We start from the raw sequence: 17,887 nt of genomic DNA on the forward strand, positions 1-17,887 counted from the left end.
CCGTGCTGCCCGTTATCCATGCAGCGAACTGCTGTCACGTAACTGTCTTGGAAAACTTTGACCCAGTTGGAGCGCAAACAAAATAGACGAACGCTCAAACAGACGAGCGACGTGGTTAAAACAGATCGAGAGATTTCGGGAAAAAGCAACACTTTATTTTCACTACAAAAAATGTCTAGAGCAGCGGACAGACTGAAGGTGGTTCTGAGTCATCTGGACCGTCCGAGAGCGCACGTCGTATCCTTTTTCCGCTTTGCTGCTGAGCGATGGCCGCACAGCAGTTTCGCGCAGCCGCTCCGAGTTCACCGTGCAGCCGTTTCGCCTTGTACGCAAGTCCCAGGCGGAAGGCCAACACTGAATTCCGTCTTGCCATACATATATTGTGACAGCGGTTTGCAGGATTCCGTGTCTTATCGCATTTAAAAATAAAACCGCACTACCATCCACACTGTTTTTTTCCAAACCATATATGAAATGCAAGGCGATCGAGTTAAAAAACATTGCGCGTATCTTTTATTAGTTCATTGCCATATAAATTCTGTACAGTCACTCAGTACACCGACAGTTATTTTACTTGTGGTTTTGAGTTTTCTTTGTGTTGTATTATTTTTGTAATCGTCCATGGTTCAAAGTTGCTGTCTATGTCAAGGTCGAAGATATTAGTAATAATTAAGACGTGGACATGGAAAACATTCTTGTTAGTTTTATTATTGCAGGTTAATAATCATAACTAAATCATAAGAAACGCGTTTATTGACATTTAATCTACTCTCCTTGACGCTACCAAGGTAGCGTGTTCTACGTCTGCACAGTCGGTGTCATATCATCAGCCTCACACATTCAGGTAGGGGTTTTACGGCTTTAACGTTTAATTTTCTCTAACTACAAGTGTTACTATTTAAAGGTGGTAACATGTCAATATTTTTGTAGATTTAAAATGACATACGTGATATTTACATTTGACGTAGACCCGTCCATTTCATGAGGGTGACCTCTCTAGTTGGTCATTTTGTGCGTGCGGGTGTAGTGGGTTTTTATACCTGTTAGTGCTTAGAGTAGTGCAGTTTAAAAGCTCATCTTTGCCAGATGAAATGGATATTGGTAAATTTTGTGTAGGAATATGGTGCAAGTACTGTGTGGGACTGCAGGAACAGCTGTTACTTGGGTATACGGGCAACTACATTGGTGTGAATGTAACACACACAGGTGTGTGTTTGGGCAAGTACTTACAGTATTACCTGACTGTTTTCAGGTACACATTGGACAATGATGTCCTTTCCCCTGAGCAGAGGCTGTCTTATGAGGAGAATGGCTTCATTCTCATCAAGAACCTGGTGTCTGAGGAGGACATCGACAAGTTCAGGCAAGGGAGCTCCAGCGCCTCACCCACTCCACCTCCATCACACACTAAAGCTTAGAGACCCAGAGCATTTAAAATAAATGCAGGCAATCACTGCCTCTAAAGACAAAACTGACATGTAATTACAAGTGTAGTGACAGAGGAACAGTGATGGATGATCTGAGTAATTATAAACACTTAATTACAACTTTTTAAATGTGATTTTACAGTTGTGCAGCAAATGTTCACATGGATTTTTCTGAAGTAGTTAAAATAAAGGAGGTTCGACACTTTATGTAATCACTGATCTTAATTACTTTATTGAAGTAAAATCAGTCACCTTTGTAGCTTTGATAAGGATGTGTGTTTGAAGCCAATATAAATGTCAGTGTGAACCTTGACACTAAACCACCACCCACCTAACTCCAGACCAGGGGTGGCCAACGCTCTCCTGGAGAGCCACATGTCCTGCATGTTTTAGATCTCTCCCTGCTCCAACACAGCTGATTCAAATGATCAACTCGTTATGAACTCCTGAAGCTGCTGAATAACAAACTGATCATTTGAATCAGCTGTGTTGGAGCAGGGAGGGATCTAAAACATTCAGGACATGTGGCTCTCCAGGAGAGGGTTGGCCACCCCTGCTGTAGACTATGAGAGAGGCTTTTCCAGACTAGTGTCATAGTGTGCATGGGTCCTTTCAGGGCGGAGTTTGAGCGGATCTGTAGGAGGGAGGTGCAGATTCCGGGATTGTTGGTGATGCGGGACATAGCCATCGCGAAGTCAGAGTTTGTCCAGGACGAGAAGGCCGTGTCCAAATTGCAGGACTTCCAGGAGGACCCCGAGCTGTTCCATTACTGCTCACTGCCCCAGGTGTGGATACTCACAGACACAAACACTGACACACCTGAGCACTGACACACCTGAGCACTGACACTGAAGTACAGACAGCAGCATAGATACACCTGAACAGAGACATCCCGACTCGTCCACACCTCAGTGACACAAGCACACAGACTCTGTGTAGTTGATGGATGACTGATGCAAACACCAGTTAAAAGAGCCCATTCCTGTCATCACTGCTGTGTTCTCAGACTTCACACAGTGACAGCGTATGGCTGTGTGTGTCTGCCCTGTCAGATCCTGAAGTATGTGGAGTGTTTCACTGGACCCAACATCATGGCCATGCACACTATGCTGATCAACAAACCACCAGATGCAGGTAAGGCACCTGATGGAGATGAGCAACAGACAGGTTAGACACCTGACTCTGGTATAACAGTCTGGCTCATCACCATCTCTCTGCAAGTTGAACGGGTAAATACACATGGTATTAAGAGCTAACACAGGTGACGTATTTTAAAATGACACCGCTTCACCGGACTGCAGGTAAGAAGACGTCCCGGCACCCCATGCACCAGGACCTGCACTACTTCCCCTTCCGGCCAGCGGACAGGATCGTGTGTGCCTGGACCGCCATGGAGTTGGTGGACCGGCGCAACGGGTGCCTGGTGGTGCTGCCTGGCACGCACCACGGCACGCTGAAGGAGCACGACTACCCCGAGTGGGAGGTGGGTGTCCGGGCCGGGGGAAGGGGGGGGGGTTTGCGCCTCAGATGGAATGGGCCGTCTGTGTCAGTCCATGATTCTGGATTTTCACTAAGACATTACATTACATTACATTACATTATTGGCATTTACCAGACGCTCTTATCCAGAATTACTTACATCGCTTACAGTTTTTTTTTTTACAATGTTATCCATTTATACAGCTGGATATTTACTGAGGCAATTGCAGGTTAAGTACACTGCCCAAGCAGCAGTTGGAACTAGCAATCTTTCAGTTACGAGTCCTACTCCTTAACCACTGTGCTAAACTGCCACCCACAGAGAGACATGACTCTTCCGTTCTCCGATCTGCTCTTCCCCTCTATCTGCACAGGGCGGGGTGAATAAAATGTACCACGGCGTCCGAGACTACAGTCCGGACCATCCTCGGGTGCACCTGGAGATGGAGAAAGGCGACACGGTGTTTTTTCACCCTCTGCTAATCCACGGCTCTGGGATGAACCAGACCCAGGGGTTTCGCAAGGTAAGAGGCGGTGCCCTCCCTTTCACTGCTTAAAGGGAAATTTCACACTGACACTAGGAATCAGTGTTGCACAGTTATTGATACATGAAATGGCTTACCATTCATAGTGTGAGTCTGTGAGGAGTCTGGCCAGCACTTTTCACAATAAAAACCAGAGGGATCAAACTCACAACAGACAAGTAGCGTATTTAAAAGTACACGTTGCTTGAGCCTCCACCAGAGCATGGGATGTTGTTCGATTCAGATGACATCAGTAATTCGATGAGACTTTGTCTTCCGTTCCTGACACCGTGTTTGGAACCCCGCGTGGTCACTTTTCAGGCCATTTCCTGCCACTATGCCAGCGCAGAGTGCTACTACATCGACGTCAATGGAACGACGCAGGAGAACATCGCGAAGGAGGTTAAAGAAATCACTACGCGGAAGTACGCCATGGACACCATCACGTTTCAGGTGCGGCATAACAGGAAAAGACAGTCAGAGCTTTGATGGCTCCTCACTTTTCTGCTTAAGCGCGACTCCTTTTTAGGGCTGCATGTCCAGAGACACTTACGGTGATCTCTGGCAAAAAAAACACTGGGAAGGTTTCTGATACAAGATTGCCCTGAAAAGCAACATTGATAAATATCTGTGCATATGAACCACAGTGCCGTCTTCAGACAACTTGACCAGAAGGTTAAATTAGCGGAATAATTATTCCACGTGAAAAGGAAGCGCCCTTGCTTCCGTGCTAGGTAATGTGGTGTCCTGATGGCTTTGGATGTTGTTTCTCCTGCAGGACACGTGGGCACTGAGGGGCCGTCTGGTACAGGGTGAGAGAACATCACTGTGAACGCGGAAGAGACGCCATCTCACTGTGAACGACCCCTCGCACAGTGGCAGAGCTATAGCTGTCGGTCCTTCATTGGCCGCTCTGATAGAGGTTGATTTTAATTGGCTGCCAAAAGTGTTTTATTAATAAGGGCCAATAATTCTCATTTGAGTGGTTTAATCCTGATTAGCATAATCAATAGCTGCAGTTATATGTGCTGAAAGTGCCTTTTTAAAGGGAGTAATTACATTGTCATTTAGCAGATGCTTTTATCCAGAGCAGCTTACATGGGTTGCAATTTTTACATTATCCATTTATACAGCTGGATATATACTGAGGCAACTGCGAGGTAAATACCTTGCCCAAGGGTACAGCAGCAGTGCCCCAGTGGGGAATCAAACCAGCAACCTTTTTTTGGTTACAAGCCCTGAACCTTACCGTTTTGCTACACTGCTGCCCCTGTGGGTGGAGCACAGTGACACCAGGACCTTGATGACTGAGCAGTTTAAAGTAAGCACTTGAAATGTCTGAAATGAACATGAAGATCTGTCTGAGCTGGTTAACGGAATAGTGGTGGAGTGGGAGGAGCCTGGAGTGGGAGGAGAGAATGTTGGTATGGAAGATCTTGTCGTGGTTCTGCAGTAATAAGCTTCTACACTAATAACAGTTATACTGATCCAGATACTTGAGATTCCGCTTTTTAAATGGTATTGAATGTCCTTCAAAAATTTCTGCTGTGGTCTTGTGCAATGTGCTGTGTCATAATTTCACTGTGAAGAGTGCTACACCAATGCATTTGATTTTATTGACTACAGTTGCTGTCATGTGCTATACACGGTACATTTAATATATGGTCTTTGGCCTGATTAAACCGAATATAGGAAACTATCTTCCTGGTGTTTGGTCATTTTTCTGAGACTGTGCGAGAAGACCATAGAAGTCATTCTGAGATATAATCTATCCTGAATAGCCCCAATGTGAGAGGATAGAGATTACTCACAGATCTAATCTGACTGAGTAACCCTATGGAATGAGAAATTTCTATTGTTCTGTACTAGAGATTTAGACTGCTAAAAGAGAAAAAAAGAATCTTCACACTGATTGGACAGATAATGTTGATTTTCTCAGAGTTTAAAAAATAAATACAATGTGGTGCGTTTCACTATAGCCAACATCAGTGACAATCAGTATTTTCTCTCTACCTTGCACTGATGGTACACATATCACCTCCCCCACCACATAGCGTATGCGTAGGCAGTGTAGCAGCAGTCAGGAGCAGTGACTATGGGGTCACCACAGCCAGTACCCGGGCCCAGCGCTGCAGGGGGTTCTAATACAAAACCACTGCTGTCTGAGCCAAGGCTGCTGCTGACCATCATTCAGGTTTGGATACAAATTTTTAATTCATTTTCATCACAAAAGTATGGACAAGATCCCATGTGAGCATATGGAAGCCAGAAAAGGGGAATCTGATGCTTAACATGTGAAATCCATGTTCACGAGTATAGCAAATTGAAAATCTGAATTTTATGTACAGTACCAGTCAAAAGTTTGGAAACGCCTGATTAAGGTCATGGGAAACATGCTTAAATGCTTGCAATAAATAGCTAAGTTGATGCCTATGCATACATTTATTTCCAAAAAAATCTTTAATTAAAAAAAAATATTTTTGGCTATTTTGAAGAATCTAAAATATACGGTAGATTTGATAGCTTTACTGTTATTCAAAAATGTGGAAAATAGTAAAAACAAAGAAAGAAAAGTGTGTCCAAACTTCTGCATGTTTTCCTAACCTTATTTCAGCCTCCCTCAGAGGAAAATTGAGAGAAATGTGAATACAGCTACATTATAAACAAGCTAACGTATCATATACAAACTGCGCCCATGATAAATGCTCTACTTCTGGCACCACTTCACAGTTGAAGAAGTAAACATAAGCAAGCCACATGAGAGCTGGGCTGCGTGTCACACTGTGTGACTCCCAGCCGTCGGTCAGGTGACCCACAGTAATGCTCCTGCAGATTCTGCTCCTGTCAGAGGTGCTGGAAACGTTCCGTACCCAGTGCCGGTCCGGAGCGTCCGGCGTTTAGCCGCGAAGATCTCACGCATCTTTTCTGCTTTGGACAGACTTAAGTGTTATGTGAAAAGCAGCGATGTTTGCATTTCCTCCCCTCTGGAAGATCAGGCCAAGCAGACACCAGTCACCCGCACAGCCCCAAGATGCATTTGCATTTTGCAGGCCTAACAGAGAGACCAAAGGTCATCCACAGGTTGTACCTGACAAAACAGCCGTTCAAAGGAGACACATCGGCAATGTCAACTCACAACGAAGATGAAGAAAGACTGCTCTCATTACAATAACAAGGAAAAACTAATTTCCATATTTCATGTGCGGCACTGATATTGCCCCACAGCTTGAGGTAAACCAACAGGAGCAGACCTGCAGCACCATCTGAACCCTTCAGACACGCACCAACCAGAGAAATGCATGCTAATATCCTCCATAAATTAAGAATGATAAAACTCTTGCAGTGGCCTTACACCGGCGGTGAACCTGACCCAGAAGAGCTTTTTATATCTCTGCAGGTCGACTGATTATGACGAGGATCACCATAAAAAGGTGACAACAGCATGCCTTGCTAGGTTAAAGAATCAAGTCCCATCCCAACGACACCTGTTTCAACAATGCATTACTGGCATTGACAGACACTCTTTATCCAGAGTGACTTGCTTTTTGTTGTCCATTTATATAGCTGGATATTAACTGAGGCAATTCTGGGTTGAGTACCTTGCCCAAGGGTACAACAGCAGTGCCCCAGTGGAGAATCAAACCGGAAACCTTTCGGTTATGAATCCTGCTCCTTAGCAGTATGCTATACTGCCACCCTAGGAACAAAGATCTAGTGACAAAGGACCCCCTCAGCTGCCACTGTATGTGTAGCTGTTGTTGATATTACCTGTTTGTGTACTGAATGTGTATTACTCTTTGTACAGCTGGTGTTAATGTCATTACTGTGTTGCAGATTGTTGCAGGTTGTGTCATTTGTTTGCTGGTATAATTACTGGGTGCAGTACTGTCCATGTGACGTCCGGAATGTGTGGGTTTTTTCGTGTGTGTTTGGGAAGTGTGCGTGTGTGTGTGTGGGAGAGAGAGAGTGTGTGTGTGTGTGTGGGGTCAGCCCCTTCTCTCTCTCTCCCCAGCCTGCCTCTTGCAGCCCGCCCCTATGGGCAGGCGAAACAGCAGCAGGCTCACTCTCCACTCGCTCACAGCCCTGTGCGGATCAGCTCCCAGACATCCGAAAATGACCTGGACGCGCCCCGTCCTGCTTGCCCTGCTGGCCACCGTCCTGCCTCTGACCCGTGAGTATGACTGTGTGGGGTCATCTTTAATCTGCATGTTAAACTGCTGCTCTCCTTGGGACTTTCTCATACAAACTTCTTTGGGAGTTGCTGGCTTCATGGATGTGCTATTAATAAATCTAAAAATTGAACAAAATCAACATCACTGCAGATATAGCGTTCACATGGCAGAAATGCTGGGCTGCACCTGTCACCTTATTCTTCTGCAGTTAGCGATGGGGTTGAAAGTGCCGCTGTGCAGAGTGATGACACGGACACAGGGACCACTGATCACCAAGGTGAGAAAAACGACCCCCGATCTGCCTAACCCGCTGAGAAAAACCACCCCTGATCTGCCTAACCCGCTGAGAAAAACGACCCCCGATCTGCCTAACCCGCTGAGAAAAACGACCCCCGATCTGCCTAACCCGCTGAGAAAAACCACCCCGATCTGCCTAACCTGCTGAGAAAAACCATCCCCGATCTGCCTAACCCGCTGAGAAAAACCACCCCCGATCTGCCTAACCCGCTGAGAAAAACCATCCCCGATCTGCCTAACCCGCTGAGAAAAACCACCCCCGATCTGCCTAACCCGCTGAGAAAAACCACCCCCGATCTGCCTAACCCGCTGAGAAAAACGACCCCCGATCTGCCTAACCTGCACAGAAACACAACACCTGACAGCCTAACCTGCTGCAAGTCAGCCCCCTCACCCCCTCTGCGCCCGTACCCCCGTCCCGTACTCACCCCACTCTCCCCCCCACCCCTGCAGGCTCAGGGGGGAATATCTTCATGTCCAGAACCGACGCCGCCAGCTACTTCAGCCGCCGCAGCAAGAGATCACCGAGGTCAGTCTACGAGAGTTACGGTAAGGTTCCTTCCTAAATTGGGCAGTGTCCCATTTTGGTGTGGTGTCTGGCCCTCTTCTCTAACATTCCTGACCATGGAGTCTATCTGGAGGCTGGGTCAACATGCCGGATGGAAGCAGGTCTGCTACAGAACCTGTGTGGTCTGCAGGATGGAGGTGCAGTCTGTGGATGTGACTGGATGAATAGAGATTTGCACCTATGCAACACACCTGCAAACACACGCAACACAGACAGGCAATTTCTTACAGAAAAACACACAAATACACACACAGAAAGTTGCTGGCAATGCGGGCATGCACACACACACACATTCAGACACAGGCAAGCACACACACCAACATGCATACGCATTTGCACAGGCACACACACAGTCTCACACATGAACGTGCATGCGCATGCATACATACTGACTGTCTCTCTCACATATGCACCCGCATGCATATAGCCACACGTGCACAAATGCATGCGCTCACAGCCAAACACACCGTCTCGCTCACATACAGGCACATGCATGGTGGGAGATTGTGCTAGAGAGATCCGAGTAGAGGTACAGCTTCTCCACCAATTAGAAACCATCAGCGCACAGCTGGGAGGGTGGAGCCTGTGTGTAAATTTGGGGGGTGGGGGTGGGGGTGGGGGGATGCGTACTTGTGTGTAGGCGAATTCTGGGATTCTAGTAAGTTTCAGGCAAGTGTAGCAAAAATCATGTGCAAAACATGCTTTCTGCTGTTGGTGTAGTTCAGGCAGTTATATATTGGCTTGAATATAAGTCAGGGTTCCCCCCAACACACAAGTGTATGTTTTAAAAATACAACATGCCCTGTACTTTCGCTGTGACGAAAATGGTAATGATAAAGTGGCAAAGGGAGGTGTCATTGGCCAAAGCAACGCTAGGGGATAGCCTGCATTCAGCAGCTGCAGCGTGTAACTGGCAAACCAGTGGGAAAATGGATAAGCAGTCACTGTGTTGAAAAAAAGTTGATCAAAACCTGGGCAAGAGCCAGAGGGATTACTTTTAGAAATGTACATGTTCTTCAAGAGGGCAATCTACCGAGAGGAAACATTCTTTTTTTAAGCAAAGCTATAAAAGCCATAAACAGCTTCACAGCAGCCAAAGTCTCACGCGCACATCACAGAATGAGAGTAAATGAGAATCATTCTTGCTGCGTTTCTGCGTCTCTGGATGTAATAAGCTCACAGCAGGATGGAGACCGGAGGCAGACAGGAGAACCGGGGAAGGCCATGCTACGTGTCATGTGTGGTGTGACGCACACCGTCTTACCATGGCTTGTGCACTTTGCATGGTTTTTGGTCTGCGGTGGCAAACTGCGGTGGCATTTCAAACCTTGTTATTGGGTCAAAAACACAAACTACTGGCCTGCTGACACGTTAGGACAGTAAGAAAATTTACTCATCCCCCCCCCCCATTGACTGCTGAATTACAGAATTTTTGGGGTTTGAAAAATGAATTTGACATTTCTTTTTGTCATTTCAGATTCCTTTGGGGTTTATAAGGACTACCTTATATTTGGGCCAATATAGTACTGACCTATGGTATTTCAGAGAAAGGTGGCATGTTCACAGAAACACACAAACAGACATTGTAACAGACTATCAGAGGAACTGACAATTTCACACTGCTATAAATAACCAAGCCATGATCAGATGAGATGGGGGTGCTGATCGGTTATGGATGATGTCGTAAGGAAATACTCTGTTGGTGGATGGTGGAAGTGATCTCAGCATAGAATTTGTATAAGGGCAATAACCACTGTTTACCACTGCCCATTTGTCTGAGAGATTCTCTGTGGGCTTGTGGCATCTCCATCTGTGTGTGTGTGTGTGTGTATTTGATGCAGTGTGAGAGTGGAGGTGGGCGGTGGGGTGGGGAGGGGTTCTACTTGGACACAGCTTTTGGCAACCCTCGAGAGGGCCCTGCTGTTTGCTTTTTAGGGGTTGTCGTTTGTCTGAAGAGACAGGGCTTGGCAGACCACACAGGGCTCAGGGATGCCAAACACCATTGGGCCGTTACGTAACAGAGCAGAGGAAAAGCAAAAAAACATCAACAACATCCCCTGATCAGCGTAAACAAGGCTTTCCTACATACACAGTGCGACATAACTTTTCCTCTATTCCTTCCACTAACTCAACACACATGCTTGGGGCACCATTGGTCTAAACCCCATACATCCTCGTTTTGACTGCCTGCTCATATTGCTTCTCCAGAGGAGAGCAGAGTTAGGAATTATGGGTAAAACAGTGCAATGTGATGAAGTAACAGACTGAGATGTGGAAGGGGAAGGAAGTGAAACGTTTAAAGTAATGACAAGACACAGAAGCCATGGAAGCTGCTAGACCATAATGCGTTATAACGCTTCATAGCACAGTGCCTTCTCTTGTGTCTCTTGGCAGATAGGGCTGGAGTGTATGCCCATGCTGTGCTGCTGTGGGGGGAGACAGTGTGTGTGTGTGTGTGTGTGTGTGTGTGTATAAACCTGCATGGGTACACGCACATACATTAGCCTGTATGTGAAATAACAGCGTACCACCACTGTGAATGAGGCTTGTCTCTCTCTCTCTCTCTCTCTCTCCCCCTCAGCTGAACGGGTGCAGAGACGGAGAGCGGAAGAGTGGAGGCGAGAGTACTACGAGGAGCAGAGGAGCGAGCGGGAGAACCACATGGAGGAAGAGCGTGACGGTAAGCAGGACCTAACCCTGCGCGGCTTCGGCTGCGCTCTCCTGATGAAAGTACATTCCGCTTACAAGAAACAAGGATCAGCTAAGGATGAAAGGATCGAGGGAATATAGTGACGAATCGAGGAGGCACTGAAAAATAATTAACGTGAATCAAACTGCGATTTTATGCTGAATGGTACTGACTGGGCAGCACAGGAGCTACTTTGCTACTTAGCTACAGAAATTTATAATTATTTACGTCATGTTAATCAGGTTAATTCTACATTTTAGTTCATAAAGGTCTCTGTAAAAATGAACAAATTGTTCCACATTTGAAGAGCTTAGTTAAGGACGTTGGTCAGTTAAAAGAAAATTGGTTAAAACCAGTTTACCTGGGCATTCTGCCTTTAACAATCATCTGCTTACAAGAGTCACAGCTTCTTGGAAGGTTATACAGACCAGAGGATTTACGAGGGGATGCTTCTAAGCAGAGCGCACTATATCATTCCTATGACACAACGTTCCTCACTGGAGAGCTGCAGCCCACAGCCCTCATTTCCATCCGAACGGAGAGAGATGCGCCGTTGCGTTCTGTGATTTGCCCCACGGGGGGGGGGGGAGGGAGAATGATGGTCTGCCAATAAGAGGGCTTCTTGCGGATCAGACGGATGACACCTCGCAATTCTCGTCGACCACAGGGTGAGGCCGGCAGAGGGCTGGCCGTGGAGGGAAGCCCCAAGCGTACGAATTACAGGTTCCGATAATCACTCCGTCTGACCGGATAACTACACAGCGAGCTCGGCCGCACGTCCAGAATAAGCTCTTGTGTGCAAACCTCCGGGCCTTCCAACAGCCTCAAACTGCCACTGGGCAAGCCGCTTGGCTGTTGCCCTGGTCTCCTGTATACCAGCTGTGGAGAGCGCGTACACACACACACACACACACACACACACACACACAAATAAAGCACACCCAAGACACAGCACACAGACCTCAGTATACTCACAGCAAATAAAGCTTCATATAATGGCCCTAAATCACTCAGAATAGACCAACTAGACAGAATGTATTACACGACAGAGAATAGTACAAAAGGGGGAAAGAGCCTAACCATGAAACCAGCCTCTCAAAGGTGTTTATCTATGAACTTGGTGAACCTGAACCACCACCACCCCCCGACCCTGTCTGTGCCCACAGAACAGAACGAGAGGACACGGGAGAGGACCGATCAGTGGCGCCAGTACCACTACGACGGCGTCTACCCATCCTACCGGTACCGTTACCGTTACCACTACTGAGCCCACTGTCGCCCGGGAGACGCAAGGGGGGGGGGGGGGGGGGGGGGGGGGCGGAGACAGAACACAGGAAAGACACATGCCCTGGAGAGGTGTCAAATTGTGTAGGCAGGACTTTGTACACACAGGTAGGATACGTTTGTAATGTAATATAATTTTTGCAAAGTTTCAGAGAGATCATTCAAAGACAACCTTGTAAGCATGCACTTAAACCCAATTTGCATAATGAAGCTTAACCTTCAAATGCATAGATGGAATGTATGTTACTAAAATCAGAGTGCAAGTGAGTTCCCAACTTATCCGGAATGCTCTCTGAACGTAGTTTCAAAACAACATTCCATGGGTGGGTCTTATTTCGGATCACATGTGCTTTGCATTTTAATCTTGAGATAAGTCTGTACCACAAAACACATAATGAATAAACACTATAATCCCAAAAAACATATGGCTTCTGTCTGTCAATGCTTTTATACCCAACTTCCCATGGGTGAAACGTGCCTGGATTTTGGTCTGAAAGCCTCAAAAACATTGATTAGTCAAACATATATTCCCTTTGGTTGGGTTCATTGCTTGATTGAGCTTTCCAAACCAAAAACTAACCCTTGGTTTTCTTCTTTCTTCCATGGCTCCAGAATGAATTTTCTGCAGCCATCAGACGCGCACATGAAAATGTCTTGGTGATATTCTGTGCCTAATTGTAACAGCCAGCGACACAATGACCTTTGTCAAACAGGAAGTTAAAGAAGGTGTGAATTTGAAGGCTTGACCTTGTGAAGGTCATCTTCATGAGGGCACAGGCCAGTCTCACCGCAGCATGTGGCCTCCATTAACCTTGGAATCGAAACAAAACCATCGGCATGTGGACGCTAAATTCACAGCCAAGGTATGAAACCGTGGTGCTTCGAGCAGGACTGGGGGCGGGCTGCCAAGCCAAGAACACAATCTAATACCTCAACTGCACAAGCAAACAACACAGCCCCATGTGTCACTGTTCAGCATATTTTAATCATTCGCTGGGCACACACATACATGAGGAATAAAACACTAAAACACACACAGCATTATCACAAAAAACCTACACCCCACACTGACGCCTCACCACTTTACAGGTGAATAAAGCCCCACGCTGACGCCTCACCGTTTTACAGGTGAATAAAACCCCACATTGACGCCTCACCGTTTTACAGGTGAATAAAACCCCATGCTGACGCCTCACCGTTTTACAAGTGAATAAAACCCCACATTGACGCCTCACCGTTTTACAGGTGACTAAAACCGCATTCTGATGCCTCATCGATGCCTCACCGATTTACAGGTGAATAAAACCGCATTCTGATGCCTCACCGTTTTACAGGTGAATAAAACCGCATTCTGATGCCTCACCGTTTTACAGGTGAGTAAAACCGCATTCTGATGCCTCACCGTTTTACAGTTGAATAAAACCGCATTCTGATGCCTCACCGTTTTACAGGTGAATAGAACCGCATTCTGATGCCTCACCGTTTTACAGGTGAATAAAACCGCATTCTGATTTGCATAATGAAGCTTAACCTTCAAATGCATAGATGAAATGTATGTTACTAAAATCAAAGTGCAAGTGGGTTCCCAACTTATCCGGAATGCTCTCTGAACGTAGTTTCAAAACAACATTCCATGGGTGGGTCTTATTTCGGATCACATGTGCTTTGCATTTTAATCTTGAGATAAGTCTGTACCACAAAACACATAATGAATAAACACTATAATCCCAAAAAAAACATATGGCTTCTGTCCGTCAATGCTTTAATTATAACAATATTTAATTGTAACAGCCAGCGACACAATGACCTTTGTCAAACAGGAAGTTAAAGAAGGCGTGAATTTGAAGGCTTGACCTTGTGAAAGTCATCTTCACGAGGGCACAGGCCAGTCTCACCGCAGCATGTGGCCTCCATTAACCTTGGAATCGAACCAGAAACCTACCTTCAGCATGCCGTCCCTCTCCCACTTGAAAAGGCCACAGTTGCTGAAAGATTGAGCATTGGACTTTTAAAACATCCTCCTAAAGTTGCCGATTCCTGAATTTCAGGTGGCAACGTAATCCGAATTCCCGATATTACGAGTTGGTGTTTGGATCACATCAAAATCAAAATCTGACATGAAGGATTATTTTCAACATATTGTACCTGAATTGGATAGCTAAGATACACTCTGTGAAACAGGATTTAAACCAGAGTGATAAATGTTTCAATGGGTAGCCGTATCCATGAGTTTGTGGCAGCTGGTCCGGTGAGATTGCTCTATAGCCACAGACAGACTTACTTGCAGTGCTTGTGAGGTAGCCGGTCCAGTGAGATGGCCCTCTGCCCACACTGGCAGATGCCTCACCGTTTTACAGGTGAATAAAACCGCATTCTGATGCCTCACCGATTTACAGGTGACTAAAACCGCATTCCGATGCCTCACCGATGCCTCACCGTTTTACAGGTGACTAAAACCGCATTCCGATGCCTCACCGATTTACAGGTGAATAAAACCGCATTCCGATGCCTCACCGATGCCTCACCGATTTACAGTTGAATAAAACCGCATTCCGATGCCTCACCGATTTACAGTTGAATAAAACCGCATTCTGATGCCTCATCGATGCCTCACCGATTTACAGTTGAATAAAACCGCATTCTGATGCCTCACCGATGCCTCACCGTTTTACAGGTGACTAAAACCGCATTCTGATGCCTCATCGATGCCTCACCGATTTACAGGTGAATAAAACCGCATTCTGATGCCTCACCGTTTTACAGTTGAATAAAACCGCATTCTGATGCCTCACCGTTTTACAGGTGAATAGAACCGCATTCTGATGCCTCACCGTTTTACAGGTGAATAAAACCGCATTCTGATTTGCATAATGAAGCTTAACCTTCAAATGCATAGATGAAATGTATGTTACTAAAATCAAAGTGCAAGTGGGTTCCCAACTTATCCGGAATGCTCTCTGAACGTAGTTTCAAAACAACATTCCATGGATGGGTCTTATTTCGGATCACATGTGCTTTGCATTTTAATCTTGAGATAAGTCTGTACCACAAAACACATAATGAATAAACACTATAATCCCAAAAAAAACATATGGCTTCTGTCCGTCAATGCTTTAATTATAACAATATTTAATTGTAACAGCCAGCGACACAATGACCTTTGTCAAACAGGAAGTTAAAGAAGGCGTGAATTTGAAGGCTTGACCTTGTGAAAGTCATCTTCACGAGGGCACAGGCCAGTCTCACCGCAGCATGTGGCCTCCATTAACCTTGGAATCGAACCAGAAACCTACCTTCAGCATGCCGTCCCTCTCCCACTTGAAAAGGCCACAGTTGCTGAAAGATTGAGCATTGGACTTTTAAAACATCCTCCTAAAGTTGCCGATTCCTGAATTTCAGGTGGCAACGTAATCCGAATTCCCGATATTACGAGTTGGTGTTTGGATCACATCAAAATCAAAATCTGACATGAAGGATTATTTTCAACATATTGTACCTGAATTGGATAGCTAAGATACACTCTGTGAAACAGGATTTAAACCAGAGTGATAAATGTTTCAATGGGTAGCCGTATCCATGAGTTTGTGGCAGCTGGTCCGGTGAGATTGCTCTATAGCCACAGACAGACTTACTTGCAGTGCTTGTGAGGTAGCCGGTCCAGTGAGATGGCCCTCTGCCCACACTGGCAGATGCCTCACCGTTTTACAGGTGAATAAAACCGCATTCTGATGCCTCACTGATTTACAGGTGACTAAAACCGCATTCCGATGCCTCACCGTTTTACAGGTGACTAAAACCGCATTCCGATGCCTCATCGATGCCTCACCGTTTTACAGGTGAATAAAACCGCATTCCGATGCCTCACCGATGCCTCACCGATTTACAGGTGAATAAAACCGCATTCCGATGCCTCACCGATTTACAGGTGAATAAAACCGCATTCCGATGCCTCACCGATGCCTCACCGTTTTACAGGTGACTAAAACTGCATTCCGATGCCTCACCGATGCCTCACCGTTTTACAGGTGACTAAAACCGCATTCCGATGCCTCACCGATGCCTCACCGATTTACAGGTGAATAAAACCGCATTCCGATGCCTCACCGATGCCTCACCGTTTTACAGGTGACTAAAACCGCATTCCGATGCCTCATCGATGCCTCACCGATTTACAGGTGAATAAAACCGCATTCCGATGCCTCACCGATTTACAGGTGAATAAAACCGCATTCCGATGCCTCATCGATGCCTCACCGATTTACAGGTGAATAAAACCGCATTCCGATGCCTCACCGATGCCTCACCGTTTTACAGGTGACTAAAACCGCATTCCAATGCCTCATCGATGCCTCACCGATTTACAGGTGAATAAAACCGCATTCCGATGCCTCACCGATTTACAGGTGAATAAAACCGCATTCCGATGCCTCATCGATGCCTCACCGATTTACAGGTGAATAAAACCGCATTCCGATGCCTCACCGATTTACAGTTGAATAAAACCGCATTCTGATGCCTCACCGATGCCTCACCGTTTTACAGGTGAATAAAACCGCATTCCAATGCCTCATCGATGCCTCACCGATTTACAGGTGACTAAAACCGCATTCCGATGCCTCACCGATTTACAGGTGACTAAAACCGCATTCCGATGCCTCACCGATTTACAGTTGAATAAAACCGCATTCCGATGCCTCACCGATGCCTCACCGTTTTACAGGTGACTAAAACCGCATTCCGATGCCTCATCGATGCCTCACCGATTTACAGGTGAATAAAACCGCATTCCGATGCCTCATCGATGCCTCACCGATTTACAGGTGACTAAAACCGCATTCCGATGCCTCACCGATTTACAGGTGAATAAAACCGCATTCCGATGCCTCACCGATTTACAGGTGAATAAAACCGCATTCCGATGCCTCACCGATTTACAGTTGAATAAAACCGCATTCTGATGCCTCACCGATGCCTCACCGTTTTACAGGTGACTAAAACCGCATTCCGATGCCTCATCGATGCCTCACCGATTTACAGGTGAATAAAACCGCATTCCGATGCCTCATCGATGCCTCACCGATTTACAGGTGACTAAAACCGCATTCCGATGCCTCACCGATTTACAGGTGAATAAAACCGCATTCCGATGCCTCACCGATTTACAGGTGAATAAAACCGCATTCCGATGCCTCACCGATTTACAGTTGAATAAAACCGCATTCTGATGCCTCACCGATGCCTCACCGTTTTACAGGTGACTAAAACCGCATTCCGATGCCTCATCGATGCCTCACCGATTTACAGGTGAATAAAACCGCATTCCGATGCCTCATCGATGCCTCACCGATTTACAGGTGAATAAAACCGCATTCCGATGCCTCACCGATGCCTCACCGTTTTACAGGTGACTAAAACCGCATTCCGATGCCTCATCGATGCCTCACCGA

The 17,887-nt window shown here is 46.3% G+C and overlaps 2 protein-coding genes across 2 annotated transcripts; both read left to right on the forward strand.

Moving 5' to 3' along the window:
• phyh (phytanoyl-CoA 2-hydroxylase) lies at nt 1-4,548 on the forward strand. Its single transcript, XM_036520286.1, has 9 exons — nt 1-237; nt 789-844; nt 1,253-1,363; nt 2,044-2,212; nt 2,480-2,561; nt 2,729-2,910; nt 3,281-3,430; nt 3,752-3,883; nt 4,209-4,548. Exons 1-9 carry the CDS (start codon nt 172-174, stop codon nt 4,260-4,262), a joined length of 1,002 nt encoding a protein of 333 aa, XP_036376179.1. The 5' UTR covers nt 1-171; the 3' UTR covers nt 4,263-4,548.
• A 2,964-nt stretch (nt 4,549-7,512) lies between these two features.
• LOC118771750 (unique cartilage matrix-associated protein-like) lies at nt 7,513-12,434 on the forward strand. The gene is made up of 5 exons (XM_036519755.1): nt 7,513-7,601; nt 7,811-7,879; nt 8,353-8,448; nt 11,049-11,147; nt 12,323-12,434. Exons 1-5 carry the CDS (start codon nt 7,544-7,546, stop codon nt 12,421-12,423), a joined length of 423 nt encoding a protein of 140 aa, XP_036375648.1. The 5' UTR covers nt 7,513-7,543; the 3' UTR covers nt 12,424-12,434.
• The last annotated feature ends 5,453 nt before the right edge of the window (nt 12,435-17,887 follow it).

Source organism: Megalops cyprinoides, chromosome 25 (genome assembly GCF_013368585.1).
Source record: "Megalops cyprinoides isolate fMegCyp1 chromosome 25, fMegCyp1.pri, whole genome shotgun sequence".
Taxonomy (NCBI): Eukaryota; Metazoa; Chordata; class Actinopteri; order Elopiformes; family Megalopidae; genus Megalops; species Megalops cyprinoides.

Coding starts and splice junctions, on each gene's coding strand:
- phyh (XM_036520286.1), top strand. CDS start 172: ATGTCTAGAGCAGCGGACAGACTGAAGGTGGTTCTGAGTCATCTGGAC. Junction 2,562..2,728: donor CAACAAACCACCAGATGCAG/GTAAGGCACCTG, acceptor ACCGGACTGCAG/GTAAGAAGACGTCCCGGCAC. Junction 3,431..3,751: donor AGACCCAGGGGTTTCGCAAG/GTAAGAGGCGGT, acceptor GTCACTTTTCAG/GCCATTTCCTGCCACTATGC.
- LOC118771750 (XM_036519755.1), top strand. CDS start 7,544: ATGACCTGGACGCGCCCCGTCCTGCTTGCCCTGCTGGCCACCGTCCTG. Junction 7,880..8,352: donor AGGGACCACTGATCACCAAG/GTGAGAAAAACG, acceptor CCACCCCTGCAG/GCTCAGGGGGGAATATCTTC. Junction 8,449..11,048: donor GTCAGTCTACGAGAGTTACG/GTAAGGTTCCTT, acceptor TCTCCCCCTCAG/CTGAACGGGTGCAGAGACGG.